Source organism: Coenobita brevimanus, chromosome 90 (assembly GCF_032717465.1).
Source record: "Coenobita brevimanus isolate Jiangsu-jjx chromosome 90, ASM3271746v2, whole genome shotgun sequence".
In the NCBI taxonomy this organism is placed as follows: domain Eukaryota; kingdom Metazoa; phylum Arthropoda; class Malacostraca; order Decapoda; family Coenobitidae; genus Coenobita; species Coenobita brevimanus.
In genome coordinates, this window is record NC_137043.1 from 30049893 (window position 1) to 30066106 (window position 16214).

General features: G+C 41.4%; 1 protein-coding gene across 1 annotated transcript in view; it reads left to right on the forward strand.

Annotated features, from left to right (window-relative positions):
- LOC145411526 (armadillo repeat-containing protein 2) overlaps positions 1-6942 on the forward strand; it is a 40595-nt gene extending 33653 nt beyond the window's left edge. The window contains 5 exon segments of the mRNA XM_080281537.1: positions 216-432; positions 2295-2408; positions 3621-3753; positions 4071-4231; positions 6766-6942. Of these exon segments, the coding sequence (XP_080137663.1) occupies positions 216-432; positions 2295-2408; positions 3621-3753; positions 4071-4231; positions 6766-6929 (789 nt within the window). The 3' untranslated portion in view covers positions 6930-6942.
- Positions 6943-16214: the final 9272 nt, after the last annotated feature.

Here is a 16214-nt window from a genome sequence, read left to right on the forward strand (position 1 = left end):
TCTGTAAACCTTTTTTCATTGCATCTATGCCAGCTCTTTTTCCTTCATGGAGTTTCTGATCGTGATCACTTCAATATAATTACATAACTCCCGTACCCACAACCTCCCTTATGACCCACAACTCCTCAACTTGCTGACTCAACACATTCACAACTTAGTGTTACCCACAACTCTTATCCCCCCTCCAAATCTAACCTACCTCTACTGTGCCCCAGCTAATCCGTGTGCTAGCCAACGTGTCAGTGCATCCCCGCGTGGGTCCACTGCTAGCACGATCCCGTACGTGCCTGGGCCTGCTGACGTCCGTGCTGCAACACAAAAGCTTGGCGGCCAGCGAGGAATTGGTGTTGTCTGCCCTTGCCACACTAAACAACCTCACTTTCTACACCAGGCACCAGCCAGTCTCTGTCGTTCATACTGATCTAGCAGAATGTGAGTATAGTCTTTCCATACTGTGGTAGAAAAACTGAAGAAAAGGAACACAGAGTTATCGTTGTCTGTTTTCGTCACACTTAAAAAACCTTACTGGAGACAGCAGACAGCAGTCATTCCCTGTCATTAACACCGATTTGGTGAATTTTGAGTTTGTTACGCCTTTATGAGGAAGGCACCACACCACACCATACAGCACAACACGACACCGCAGCTGAGTGGTCAGAGAGTTGGTTTGGTGTTCGAGTGGATGTAAGGGTGATTCCCGGCGGGGGCCTGGCACAATTTAAGGATTTGGGTTTAGTGTAAACAAACTTTACTAATGTATCATAAAACCCACACATGTCAAAGGAGTACCTCTGATAATACCAATAGACAAATCCACTATGTGACATCCCTAGTATGTATTCAGTGTGGACATGAATGTTAGAGCCGAAATGGTGACATGTGAAAGATGTATTGTAAGTAGGAGGACTGATGGCCTTCAGAGAAGAGGCTGTTAAGCCTATTCCCAGAGTCGGACGCATAAAAGAAATAATGATAATATATAACTGAGTATCACACCACATCCTGGCACACTGCATCACTGACTAGGCCATTACTGTTTGAGGGAAAGGGAAGGTGAGTGAAGGTGAGGGCTTGCGGAAGTTTGAACAATAAGCAAGCTAACAAAAGCGACCCATAGTTTGTTTCAACCCAACCAGCCAGAGGACATCATATACCGGTATATATTTTTTTTTTATGTGTCCAGCTCTGGGCCTAGGCTTCACAGTCTGCTCCCAAGGCCCAGTAGTCTTCCTACATACCACACACCTCTACATGTCACCACTTTGGTGTTAACACCCACTGCCCATATTGAATACATGCTAGGGCTGTCTTATACAGGTCAGGTGAATTGGTATTTGCAGGGGTATTTTTACGACATGTCAGCGGGTCTTCAGGTAGATCAGTAAAGTCTGATTTTATGAAATTCAAATCCTTAAACTGTTTGCTGCCCCAGTGGGGATTTGAACCTGGGTCCGGTAGGACTGCAGGCCACCTCTTTACTGATTGAGCCACCGCCTCAATAAATGCCACCTTCACTACTACTTTTTTCATCTTGGAGGAAGCCTTCAAACTGGACGAGTGAGGTATAGCCTCCATTAATACCATCACTAATAGAGGTCCATTCTTAATGTAGTAGTCTAAAATTTACTGGTGGTAGTAAAAATAAAAAGACATTATTGGATTGCAGGGATTTGTCATATAGCATGTGTCCACATCTTCGTGGTAAGTCGTGTGCTGCAAGGTTTCAGTTGTCTTTCTCCACAGTTGCTACTTTTCAGAACTCTGCATTCCCCTTCCAGTACGGCGTGCATGCAGCACCCGTCTGGCTGCTCACAATCATCACTTTTCTGTTCACTTCTCGTATGGAAGAGTTAATTGATCCTTCGTGTACTCATACACAGTTGGTCTTATATAATCATTTTGTCTCCGTTTACCTATTATGCCTAGTTCTCCATATCCAGTATGCCAGGCTTTTTGTCGTGACCGAATATTAAAATGGCTTTTGTTTAGTTTTCTTTGGAAGAGACAAGTTACGTAGACTCCCAGATTTTGACTCCATACATTGCAAGAAAAATTTCTCATTCATGCAATCCATAGAACAGTTCTTTTATTCGTATATTTCATACAAAATTTTTTCATTTGTGTACCCCGTAAAACATTTCTGTTATGTACTCCGTGGAAAACTTACCTTATTCATGTACTGGACTCTACAAAACAATTCTCATTCGTGTACTCATTGAAAAAATCTCTAATCCATATACTTCATAGAACATTTTTCTTTCTCATATGCTCATTTATCCACCCCCACCCCCTAGGCCTGTGTGAGCTGCTGCCCATGGACCACATCGAGGGCCTGGTGGAGACGATTAGGGTGTTTGGTAACCTCACACACTTCAAGGAGGTTCGCGACATTCTTACCAAGAGGGCAGGTACGCACGAATATACACACACCTCTACTTTGTAAAGCCTTTTCTTATATCTCAGCCTTTCTTCTTCATCATCTTCCTCCTCTTCTTCTGACCCCTCAAGGGGATACAGTACTGTATACCTTCTGCTATGTAAATCTTTCTTTGCATTTTTGTCTACAGGAGAAATCACACTCACGAATGTAATAAATGGATGATGATAATGATAGTGATTATAATGGTGGTGATGATGATGAATTCATTACTTATAGTTTTCATATTTCCTCATTTCTTCCACATACCTGCACAATTTTTGTCTTACAGTGTAGAAGAATTTGTACTACCTCTGTCCTTTTTTCTTTTTATTCCTATACCTCCCTACATTTTTTCTTTCGTTAAATAAGTTTATTAACTTTTCCCTCCCCTCCCCCGCTATTCCTGTCTTACACTTGCCCTCTTACTCCATCTCTCCCATTTTCCCTCTCCTCCATTCCTCCCCATCCCTCCTTCTCTTTCATCCCTCCCCATCCCTCCTCCTCTTTCATCCCTCCCCATCCCTCCTCCTCTTTCATCCCTCCCCATCCCTCCTCCTCTTTCCTCCATTCCACCATATCTCTTACTCCCCATCCCTCCATATTTCCTCCTTTCCTCCATCCTGCCCCATCTCTTGCTCTCTATCTGCTGTACTATCCTTATTGTCAGCCCATAGAATTAGGTATCATAGTCATAGTGCTCTGCAACATTAACTCCAAAAGGATCATTTTGTCTGTTGGTGTTTGCTTTCCTGTGTATTCCTTTATATCCCTCCCCATCTCTCCCTCTTCTGTCCCTCCATATCTCTCTTTCCTCCTCGGCCGTTTCTGTACAGCCATCCCTCCTTCCATTCCTCACCCTTTTCTCCATCCCTCTTTACCTCCATTTTCTCTCTTCCATCATCTGTCCCTCTGCATCCACCTCTCCTCCTCTCCTTTCAGTCCTTTTTCTCCAATCAGTCCATATGTTACCTTCACTTCCCCCTACTTCCTCTCTGCATCCCTCCATATCTGTCTCTCTTTTGCCCACAGTTCTAAAAGTGTTGGTAGAGATGCTAGACTTCTGTTTATCCCTCTGTCCCTCTGTATCATCACTTCTCTTCCGCTCTCCATCTCTCCACACTTAGCTCTCCAATCCCTCCATCTTTGTCTCCTTTTCTCCATCCCTCGACACGTTTCCTTTATTCCTCCTGCTCCTTCACAGTGCTGGAGGTGTTGGTGGAGATGCTGGACTGTGACTCAAGGGAGCTGGTCTACGTGTGTGCTGGTGTGTTGGTTAACCTCATGTCCGACGCTTCAAGGCGGTCCATCTTCCAGGCAGAGAATGGCGTGTTGAGGTGAGAGAGAGCGAGAGAGAGAGAGAAGGCGGGTTAATTTTTTAAAACAACTTTGGGCATAGACATAATTGTACTTTCCCTACGAGCCACAGACATGCACTTGACATCACCTCAGCACTAAAACCCACCATCCTTATTGCATACATGCTAGGGCTATGTCACTCAGAACCAGTGTGATGGTAATAGGGGGTGTTTTTTATGAAATGTCTGGGGGGGGGCGATCTTGACAAAAAATTAAATGATTAATTAAAAAGAAAGGGTCAAGCAATAAAGACATTCTCGGTATGTAGGTATTAACACTGCATTTTTATAAACAGGATGATCGACGTGCTGCAGTACTTTGGTTATGGTGACTGGCAGCTCTGTAGTTTGGGGTGCCAGGTGCTGTGGAATTTCTGTGCCTCAGCCGCAGATGCTCAGGAGGTGTTGGGACATAAGGAGACAGAGAAGCTTATTTATGTGCTTGAGGAGTTCTTAGGTGAGTTTAAGTTTCTTTTCTTTTTCTATCTGCGTGTATTCCCTGTTGGCCTGTCTTTTACAAGGATATATAGATGCGTGTGTTCGAGTTTTGGGGGTGAGCTTTGGGTTTCTCTCTCTCTCTCTCTCTCTCTCTCTCTGGGGCTGTTTTTCATAATTTTGATATAATTCATTTATTCAAATCGTGGTTTAAATCAGGATTTTTAAAACAAAATCGTATGTTTAAGTAATGGTTTCATTTAGTAAAGGAAGATGAAATTTAACAGTAGCCTTTGGAATTGTTAGCATCCGCAGAACAAAATATGCATTTCTTACACTATATATAATTACATAAAGTACATGGACTTTCCACTGGCAGAGGACAGGATGACATGGAGGCGATTTGTTTTTGGCCACCGCTTACGAGATTAAAGCGACTGGCTATAAATAGATAGATAGATAGATAGATCTCGTACAGATAGATCTTGTACTTTTATCATTTTTACATTCAAGTGTTCCCACAACAGAATGACAGTATCTGTTTTGTAGCACCAACAAATATTTATTTCAAATGAGTATGTAATCATACATTTTCTTACAATAGTCTACATTTTCCCATGTACAGTACATTGCATATATGCTTCAGACAACTAGGAATTGTAGGTACCGTTAAGCATTTGAAGCTGGGCCTGCTGGCTTTTTTTTTTTTTCTTTTTGTACAGGACCTTGCAACTCCAGTTGATATTACAGTACATTCACTTGGGTTTACATCCGCTGCCAGATTATCTAGGCTTTTTCTGTGTGGCTGCCTAGCTATGACCAAGGGCTATTGCATCCTGGTGCAGGTATTTTGCACAATAAAACAGGTTTTCACTGAATGATACAGTACTGTTATCAGAGGATGGTGAAATAATATATTTTGCCACTGGCTTTTGATTAGTGCAAACGAATGAAATGACAAATTCCTTTTTAAATAGATCGGTCTTGATATTTAAAAAAACAGCACCCTTGTTTCCCAACCACCCGCAGACCTAATCTGACGTTCATAGATGACGACGCCAACAACCCCACGGTATTAGTCGAAGCACACCTAGCCTAGCCTAAACTAACTAACTAACCTAACTGAACCTAATCTAATCTAACCCAACCTAACCTGACCTAACCTAACATAGCCCCATAGATGACTCCTCCTCCTTATGCAGTGACTACGATGTGTTTAGCAGCGTTGACCTAACCCAGTGGTTTGCTGCCCGAGGTATACTCGATCGAGAAATTATTGGTGCACACTTTGGCAAAATAGTCTGACACACCATGAATGGTGAATTGCCCAATGATTTTATTGCATGTTGGTCGACGTGTTCTCAGTAGGATGCATTTCCTTGTCGGTAGTGTCATCATAAACATGTTTGTATGACAATGAATTTACCGTTTTTGGGAGGTCATGGACTATACTGTATTGATGATTTAGGATATCATTTACAATGAAGGCCAAGAAGATGGAGGGATATGATGAGTGTGTGAGGAAGAGAGGTATGGAGTCGGTGAGGCTAGAGGACTGACAGGAGATCGAGCTGGCTGGATGAATTTTGTGAGAAGAATGCATGACCAGGGTTTTGGCACACATTTTAATGTGCCAGCGTTTTGATTGACTCTGTCGGATACGTTTATTTGAAGCTACAGAATGTGGTGAAAGTTTTTGGTGTATCAGATAGAGTCAGGATTCAGGGGGCTTGAATGATCAGCGTGGCCCATTGAACTGGGCAAGCTTGGGCTGTCTGGACGTTGCTACACCTCACCCTGCCGTGATGATGGTGATTTACGATTAAGACATATGACTACTAATAGAGAAGGATATCGTCGAACCCATTCTACACAACACTACGATTACTACACGATACAGGTTTAATCATGTGTACCGTACTTGTATCCCCAAGAGTATGTGGAGCTTAGGTGGAGGACAGACAGACTCCTTTCACATTCTTTGATAACTGTATTTGGATAACTGTATTTTTTTTATACTCTTTACCTACTTTTATGACAAAAAAAAAAAAAAAAATAGTTACACCGGGGCGTACAGCATTCACAAAAAGTATTGATCGTGGTTATTATTTGTAGGTATAATGATTGCAATTCCATGTACTGTGTCAGTCCCAAATGTTCCGGGTTAGAGTAAATTTGTTCATGACACCAAAAAGGTTGGGAACCACTGTTGTCTAGTCTGAGCTAATCTAGTTAACCTGATGCAAATGGAGAGACAGTGATTCTTATTTTAGACAGTCCTGAGATGTTTGCAGAGGCTAATATTACCTAATCTAACCCATCAGATGACAGATCCTTCATCAGCAGCCCTCTGGTGTTTGTAGAAGCTAACCTAATCTAACCTAACTTAACCTAATCTAACTCCATAGACGACAACTCCAGCAACCCTGAGGTGTTTGAGAGGCTAACCTAACCAGATCTAACCCAACCAAACCTAGTAGACTAACTTAATCTAGCCATTACTAACCCATTCCAACCCAACTAACCTAAACTAACCCAACTAACCCGAACAAACAGACGATGACTCCTACTTCAACAACCCCGAGGTGTTTGGCGAGGTAGATCCTGACACCCGGGACGCCGCCTACCAGTTATGGGAGGATTTCGCCGGCGTGGCCACCAAACTCCTGGACCGCATTGAGGACAACTCATCTGCTCTGCCCGTCGTTCCTGCTTCGTAAATCTCAGCGTACATCCAGGACAACTTTCCTGCATTGCCCAGCCCAAAGTCTTATTGAAGAAAAATCACCCATCCTGCCTGTTGTTCCTGCTTTCTTTTTTCAAGTTGCACTGAGGACTAATTTTCCTCACATATAGTTCCTGCTTCGTAAAGGCCAAGCAGCATTGAGGAAAATTAATTGTTCAAGTTTCCGCATTCATTTGTTTTACCTGCCTTGACCTGTTGTTCCTGTTTTGTGATCACTAATGTCAGTACTTCTGCCATGCCTGTCGTTGTTGTTCCTCTGCTCTGCTTGTTGTTCCATTTTCGTTATATCATGTTTCACTGCTCATCCAGCTTGTCGTTCCTGTTTTGTGATCATAGTTTTAGCATTCGTCGGCCCTGCCCGTCGTTCGTGTTTCATAACACACATCAGAGACAACTCAGTTCCACTGCTTTGTCTGTCGTTTCTTCTCCGTAATCTCAAGTTTCGATTGAAAAACGTGTCTGGCGGTAGGAAGGATCAATCAAAACAAGAATTCATCATATTGAAGGGGTGACGATTTCGTAATCTGGTGCCTCTCAGTTAAGAGTAATTTTTTTTTTTCTCGGGTTTCTGCACCAGGCTCGTTTTGTTTGTGCTGTTGATGTTACAGGAGAATTTAAGTTGGCTTGTTGAATGTAGGAGGTCTGTGATTAGTTTTGCAATATTCTTCTCCCAAGGCCGTTACCATAGATTTAGATTTCATTTGCGTCTGTGTTGAAATATCTGTTAGGGATCAATGGGTATTTGAAGTTACAAGAGGATTTCCCTTCCATATTTTCAGATACAGACCTCAGTACGTTGTCCACTCTGACTTGGCCTTAAATTGCCATCTCGTCATCAAGAACACCGAGTTGAAAACAGATTAACAGTAGAGTATAAAGCAAGTCACAAGGAAATGCTATTCGGTAAAGGATGTACAGTACTTCCGTAGTATTGTCGTATTGTGCCATTGAGCTGTCAAAAACACGAGAAGACTGCAAATGCAATACAGTAAAGTCTTAGCCAAGTTAATGTAGTCGAACTGTAGTGGCTTGTTCAGAGCAAGGAGTATTTTTCAGAGGGTATGTTTGGAGAAGAATAGTTGTATTTCAGAATTGAACAGTTTCTTACACTTTGACTGTGTAAGGATATTGTCATATATGAAATAGTTTAGATGTCTGGGGCAATGGTTGTTACTTCTGTATTTGCTGTTATCCGCACCAAGAAGGGGTCAGGAAACCATTTTTATTTCTGAACTGTACAACGGAAAAGGCAAGCTTGAGCCACTTTGAAAACAGATTATGCATTTTTTTTAATGCAGAAGCTCGACAAGTTTGAAAAGATAAAATTGGATACAGCGTCCTCTCAGCGTTTTTAAAGATTTCTCCTCTGGTTCTTAAATATTAATGGGTAAATTTTGAAAACTTGTAGAAGAACTAATTATAAAGCGTGCTGTCCTTCCAAACTCATTGAAAGCACTGAAAAACTCTGATAATAACTGCATATTTTTGAGTGAAAAAGTTTCGAATTTTTTACAAGAAAATACAGTCAGCACATAATTCTTTTAGATTCTTGGAAGACCAGATGCCTTCAACCTGTCATCAGTTGTTGTTTTGAGAAGGTAGAGGTAAGACTTGCTCACACTGACGCCGGAAATGGATTTATTAATTGGGCGCAAATTGTCTGATTGAGTCAGTTCGGATAAAAATTGAAAGAAGAGCACTTCATTTTAATATGCCATTTTCTGGAAGACGTATTATATAGCCAGGCGTATTGGTGGTTACAGTGAGAACTGAATACTCAGAGTTTGAACCAGTTGTGTTCATCGTCCAGATTTATTCTGAGCCACACAGATGAAATGCATTAGAAATTTAGAATATACCTGCTTTTGGCCTCAGTGTAATCTAGGCCTTCGAAGTGTTTATGTACCGAGCCAAAGCTGCTAGTTTGTGAAGATAGAAATTACAAGATCATCTTAGAAGGTTCCTTTAGAATACGAGAAATTACAAGATCATCTTAGAAGGTTCCTTTAGAATACGAAATAAAAAAATCACTATATGAATCTAGGTTTTGAGGGTCCATTTAGAAGACATTTCGTTTAGTGTTATATTCGAAGTAGGAAGTTAGGATAAATATCTGAAGAGAGAGGTATAATATATCATAGGTAAATGTGTCATATGTGACGGTAGTAGTACAATGGCTTTGTTATAATTATTTACACTGGTGATTGTCATGACGCTGGACGTCATTGTGTCTAAGCTGTTGAGCCCGAGTACGTCCTTTTTATCGTTCAGCTGCCAGACAGTTTTATTCAGCTTAGGATAGCTTCTCAGTGTGGAGAAGTTAAAATTGCCACTCATTGTGAAGGAGTTAAAAAAAAGCTGTATTTAACTTACCAGTTCAGAAAAATCTCCTCTGAACTGAAACTCATCATATTACTGTGCTAACAGACTGTTCTGTTTAGCTGTAGGATAGTGTTTTAAAACTATGAGGTTGGATACTGCCTTCAGTGACCCTTTCTATCCGACAGGTCTTTCCTAGGTTATTAAAAGTAGCAGGAGTAAACTAAAAAGACGTCACCGAAATAAAGGAGTAAGAGCACACGTCATTCTTTTATGTCTTTTGAATGGAGGAGCTAGTTGAGTTTAAGTGCAGTTTGTGTAGTGTGGAGTACATTGTTTTGGCAGGAGGGGAGTAGGCAATGTTAGGAGATGTGTTGAAGTTTACATGAACGAGGACAAACCCTGATGGAGTTGCGTTATGTGGTGTGTATTCTCACTGGCTACGGAGATTTCGTGACTCCTCTTCCTCAGCGATTTTATTTAGCTTGGTAAACCAAATAATTTCACGTTCATCCCTGTAATTGAGACGAAAAGTCACACTGCTAGGTGAATATTTTCATTCTTGGAGATTTCACTTCAATATTTTTCATAATGGCATACGACATGCATCATTGTTTTTTTTTAATGTTCATTGTGTTATGGTCACAAGCAGAAAAGACGCGTCTATGACGGCTTCTCTGCTTGGAAGCAAAATTTCATAATCTTCCCAAAAGTAGTTTTGGATTTTTTATTCAACAAATAGTTATTATTATTATTTTTTAAAGTATATGTCGGGACCAACTGCCTAGCCCTGGGCTCCTATTCTCCTCATGGGGTAATGTAGGATTGGATGATGGATTACCATCCTGACAGAGCATGATAACCAAGTCAGCATCTTCTGGTGTCTTTTCTGTGACTCCAAGAACGAGTAGAGAGTAGCCGAATGTTTCACTAGATGCCACTTATGCCTATCTTTGACGAGTTAGAATTTTACGTCATTAAATGAAGGTCCTTGAAAATATTTGCCGCGCTACCTGCGTCAAGTTCCACGAGGCCTATTCTACTCGTATTGTATATATTTTGGTGAAATGATGCTCATCTCAGAAAGAAGTTCATAACATAAAAAAATATTAAGTGTTTAATATGCAAATCAAACCGCTGATGAAGAGGTGCCACGGTTTTCCACACCGAGTATGTGGTTCTTTGTGGTCCTCATGTTAGACCATTTTGTGATAATGCTATAACAAATTTAGGAGGTCCAATAGGTCAGTAAGCAATGTATATATCTAACAACTACTAGTGATGCTAATTATAACGTGTACTGTATAGTGCTCTTCTTAACCTAGAACTTTTGTTTACTCACACAAACACACGATTTTTTGCGGTATAGAAACATAATGGGGAGGGGGTAGTGTGTGACCTTTGTACTTTGTTGTTAAATACATTTTGTTCATGGAATGCTCTGCTGTAGAGAGATGCCTTCATGTGGTGACACTGCTATTAGCGGGCAGATGCGTGACCCCACACACGTCCCTCAGCTCCATCCCTATCCATCGACAGGAGGTTGGTGGGCTGCAGGAGAATGACAGTTTCAGCCTGCAGTCCACCGAATTCACATCCATTTAAACCTGGGGCCAGAAAAGCAGCAGCAACAAGTAGAATGCGGTCTAACTATTTCCTGTCCTTAAAGTTTTGAAAGGGACCTTCTTAAATTAGGGACCCACCCACACCTCCACCAACATAGTTTTGATAATATGACCCGTAGTTTCACTCACGTAGCTGACATTAGTCCTTGGTTGTAGTGATGTAAGTAAGTGTGTTATTGGAGCAAGCAGTTATTTGTAAGAATATACATTAAATACCAAAGTATATGCCATGTAACTGATAATTGTTGTTGTGAAGTGTAATTAAAGTGATAGTGAAATAATTAAGAGCTTGCACTTATCGTATAGCCGCATTGTCGTCGGCTAAAGTATGCTCCGTAGTACATTTTCCTACTTTATATTACGTAGCCTTAGTCTAAGAGTTAATTGATTATTTTTACCAAAGGAAAATGATACCCTGACAGACCTAATACCTGTATATTAAAAACGTACATTGGTCGTAGAGAATGAGTAAGCTTAAACGCTATATCGATGTATTTTGACTTGAGAGTAAGGAAATTTGATATTGAATTACAGTATATTGTATTTTTGAAAACAAAAAAAATTACCGGGTACTTAAGTGCTTGTAAATTCTATATGTATGTGTGTGTAAATGAAGAGAGGAGGGCATTAGTGAACGTAAGCGAAATATGGGGCAGGAGAAGTAAAAGACATTAAGTATTGTATATCGCGTATAAAATTAAAGTTGAATCCGTCCATATTCAGTATGGATGAATAAAAGCGGGTTAACCTTTTGAATCCCGTGATGTATTGATTTAGTGTATTCTTGCTCTTGGCTGGCAATTTTGTGAAGTTTAGATGTGACCATTGATAAAGAAGGGGTGAACGAAGCCCACATTAACTCCTTCATTTCGAAAAGCCTCTCGAGCCGATTATAATCGCCAAGAGATACCATGAAGTAGTAAGAAAGTCCTCGGGCTGAAGGGATAAGAAATACAGCTAATTAACCCCTTGAGTACGATGACACCTTTAATCTTGCTGCTGACCAGATATTTTGGTTAAGAGAGTGCCCTAGTTTTAGAAGTAGTAATGGAGGCTGTATCAGACCCGGAGAGTTGAGAGAGAGAGGGAGAGAGAATCAGCAGAATAATGTCGTCTGGAGATAGTAAGATAGTTTTGGAGAGACTTCGAACTGGATGGATTAACTACAGCCTTCATTCACCCCTTCGGTACAAGATCCCCCTCCTAAGTTAAAATCGTCTGAATGTAGCGGGAATGGGCTTTTAAAAATACATCATCGGACTGAAAAGGTTAATTGGCTGCTTCCCCTGATGGCATTAGCTACGCGATAAACCTCTAGTCAGGCCAGTAGTAATAATAACGATCAGGTGTAAGATATACGTGTACTTATGGTTGTCAGCATGTATTGGTAGTTTAGTGGGTGGAATGCCCCGGTCGGAGTGACGGCGTTGCATACTCTTAACTATCGATCCCTAAGTGGTAACTGTGTGTGTGTGTGTGTGTGTGTGTGTGTGTGTGTGTGTGTGTGTGTGTGTGTGTGTGTGTGTGTGTTTTAATCCTGTAATGCCATCAGGGAAGTAGACTGGTCATCTATCCTTAGGTATACTGGACTACGGTAGTCTGGCCCGGGCTCCAGCACCTTTTGGGAACAATGTGGGGTTGGCTGTTATCGTTTGTACTTGCATGGCCGTGTTACCAATTTTTAAAAATACCATAACTGTTGTGTCTCGTTTAGTATTTGAGGTTTAGTTGTGAGAATATATATATATATATATATATATATATATATATATATATATATATATATATATATATATATATATATAATTTGATTACGTGTAAATACATAATCGAACAGTTTCGTGGTGTGATTAACCTAAAGACCAAGTGATTCCGTGCACACACGAAGAAGAAGGCGTACAATGAAAGCCTAACGACTGCACGAGGTCATAAAGGTAGGAAATTAAATGTTTGATCAATCCGAGTCTTCCCCGATGATGCGACCCGCAACGATGATGTTATATCCAGGACTCTAGTTGTACTGCAGTCTGAACAAGGACAACTGGGAATAGAATACTGTCCAAGAATCGAACTCGGGTCCTTCCAGTTTCGGACCGTATGTGCTGATGAGCACACCACCTGTTCCACTAAGGCCCAAAGTCACTCATACTTGTTCATATTCTAAGCAGTGCATGAACTCCATATTCCGGTGCTGGAGAGAGACGCCTTCATGCGGTGGCACAGATACAACAAGGCGGCTCCACTTCCCAGTTGTGCAAAAGTCTCACCTCCCTCCCAGTCCCCGTAAGAGTGGATAGTGGTTTATAAGAGGAGGGTAGCTTCTGGCTGCACTTCACTAGGTTCACGTTCAGATGGGCTTGGAGTTACTACTACTACTGCTACTAATACTAATATTACTATTACTACTCATACTACTACTACTACTATTTCTAGTACTACTTCTACTACTACTACTACTAATAATAATAATAATAATGCTACTGATACTTACCACTAACTATTACTAGTACTACTGCAACTGCTACTTACTGCTGACTATTACTAATACAAGCTTGTAACGACTACAAATAACCGATAACTACTAATTACTAGTAACTACTACTACTACTACTACCACCACAACTTTTGCTGCCGCTGCTGCTTCGGGGTTTTTATTTTTCACCATTCCTTAAAGGAGTGACTTAGGTTTGTTTTGCTTTTACTCAGTACTTTAAAGGACTTGCATTTTTCCATTTCATCGGTCCTTAAAGGAGTAACTTGTTTTGCTTTTTCTCTACTTTAAAGGACGTATTTTTTCCCCACCATTTCTTAAATAAGTGACTTAGTCTTGTTTTGTTTTTTTCTCAGTATTTTAAAGGACTAGTATTTTTCTTTGTTTCACCATCTCTTAAAGGAGCGACTTAGATTTGCTTTGCTTTCTTTCATAACTTTAAAGGATTCTAGTTTTTTTGTATTTTGCCCTGTTGCTTTGACCATCGACTGATTGTTGTCAAAATTGATTTAATTCATTCATGCCACAACCTCAGCCTTTCCACCGATTCAGGATCAATCGGATCAAAATTGAGTCGGCCTTGCCCTATGACCATGATCTATCTATCTATCTATTGCCAGACGCCTCAATCCCGTTTGGGGTGGCCACAAACAAATCGCCTCCAAGTCGCCCTGTCCCCCGCCATTTCACTACCATGCTCCCAACTCACACCCCCCTCTCTCATATACCTCTCCACCCCATCCCTCCATCTCATCCTCGGTCTCCCCCTCCCTCTTCCACCCTCCACCTCGCTCACATACACTCTCTTCGTCAGTCTTTCACCCTCCATCCTCTCCACATGGCCAAACCACCTCAGTGTGTTCCTCACAACGCTTCCTATCACATCCACATCAACACCACAACGCTCCTATTGTTCTCCTATTGTTCTCAAAATCAGATTGCTTCATTCTTAGGTGACTGTCTGTACTTCCATAAACTTTGGTCCAAATCGAACAAAAGCTGTCAGTTTTAGAGTCGAGCATTTAACCCTACTCTGTGACCTTGATGTTTTAGGGATTGTTTTCAAAATCGAATTCCTTCGTCTCTTTAATTTTCTTACCCTCAACCCTTCCACCAAGTTTAGTCTAAACTGGATCAAAACTGTTTAAGTCCACCTTACCATGTGATCTTTACCTATGACCCAGCTATTGATAAAAAAAAAACGTCAACCCGTTGGCTGACCTCAACACTTTCAAGCTAGGTTAAAACGGATGAAAATGTCTGAGTCCTTGTTCGCGCGCGCGCGCACACACACACACACACACACACACACACACACACACACACACACACACACACACCGCTCCGGCTCAGTGGTAACGCTGTCGCCGAGCATCTGCTAAGACAGAGGTTCTCGCCTTGCACGGGATGCGAAAAGTTTCACTGACGAAGCAGGTGGGTACTGACCCCCTTGAGCAAGGGGATGGATGTGTGCGTGTGTGAAGGTCAAGGCTTTGCCCTTAGATCAGACTACATGAGCTCAAAACATGATGCTTGTTGGATCATTCAGCGTGGGGATGTAAGCGAAGAAGACATAAATTCTCTATGCATCATAAGGGAGGGGAACGATAAGAAGGGAAGGAGAAGGGTAGGAAGGGATGGTGGGTATGGATATAAGGGAAGGGAAAGGTAGGAAGAGAGGGAGGGGAAGGATATAAGGGAAGGGAAAGGTAGGAAGAGAGGGAGGGGAAGGATATAAGGGAAGGGAAAGGTAGGAAGAGAGGGAGGGGAAGGATATAAGGGAAGGGAAAGGAAGAAAGAGAAGGAGGGGAAGGGTAGGAAGGAAGGAGGGGAGAGTAGAGAGGGGAAGGAGGGGAAGGCAGAGATGGGAGGGTGGATGAGATAAAAAGAGAGAGGGGGGGGGAAAGAAGGGAGCGAGGATTAGATAAAAGGTAGAGGGGGTGGAAGGGAGGGAGGGTTGGATAAGAGGTACAGGGGGGAAGTGAGGGAAAGGTGGGAAGAAGTGAAGGAGTACTTGCATATAAAGACCAAGGGATGCGAGGACGGATTAGTGTGTTACTGGGTGTTGTTGAGGATGTTACGCTTTACCTGTCTCCTCTTCTTCCTCCTGGGTTTGTACTTGGCCTTGTTTTAAGTTAGAACAGAAGGGACACGATCATCATATATCTTTATTAGTAGAGAGAAAGGCAAGTTATTCTTTATGCTATTGTACTTACCAAGAGCTCCCTGTTTCATAGTAATTACCTGCTTGATTTCCGTTACTTCCATGCTAATTCTATATGAAGGGTTGGTGCCCTGTATCTTGTGATAATCGGATAACTGACTTCTTTGGTCATAATTATACATTTAAGATGAAGCAGATTATGCTTCGTGATGTTTTGGTATCTTCATCTCAAAATAATAGTTGTCTGATATCACTTATAATTGTACCTTTTTTTAGATAAATTATACTTCATGATGTGTAGGTCCACTGTAGGGCGTTGATTCTCAAAATACTTCATGCTTGATTTCTTTACTTAGCTATATTTTTACCTTTCTTATTTAAAATTTTATTCTCCACGGTGTTTGGATGTCCTGTTTCTGATCATCAATTCTTTGCATAATATCCTTCATTATATTTGTACCTTCTTTAGAGACAGGAACAAACAGGACACAGTCAATGCATTTCCGGTATATTAGCTCTTTTCCTTGTACCGAATCCCTTTAGTATTTCTATTCACAATAATACAGCATCACTCTAGTATTGCTGTTACACCAGACGCAATTGTGTGCTTCTCCCTCTCTTCAGCGGGCATGCAGCACCTATCTATCCACATACCCTCAC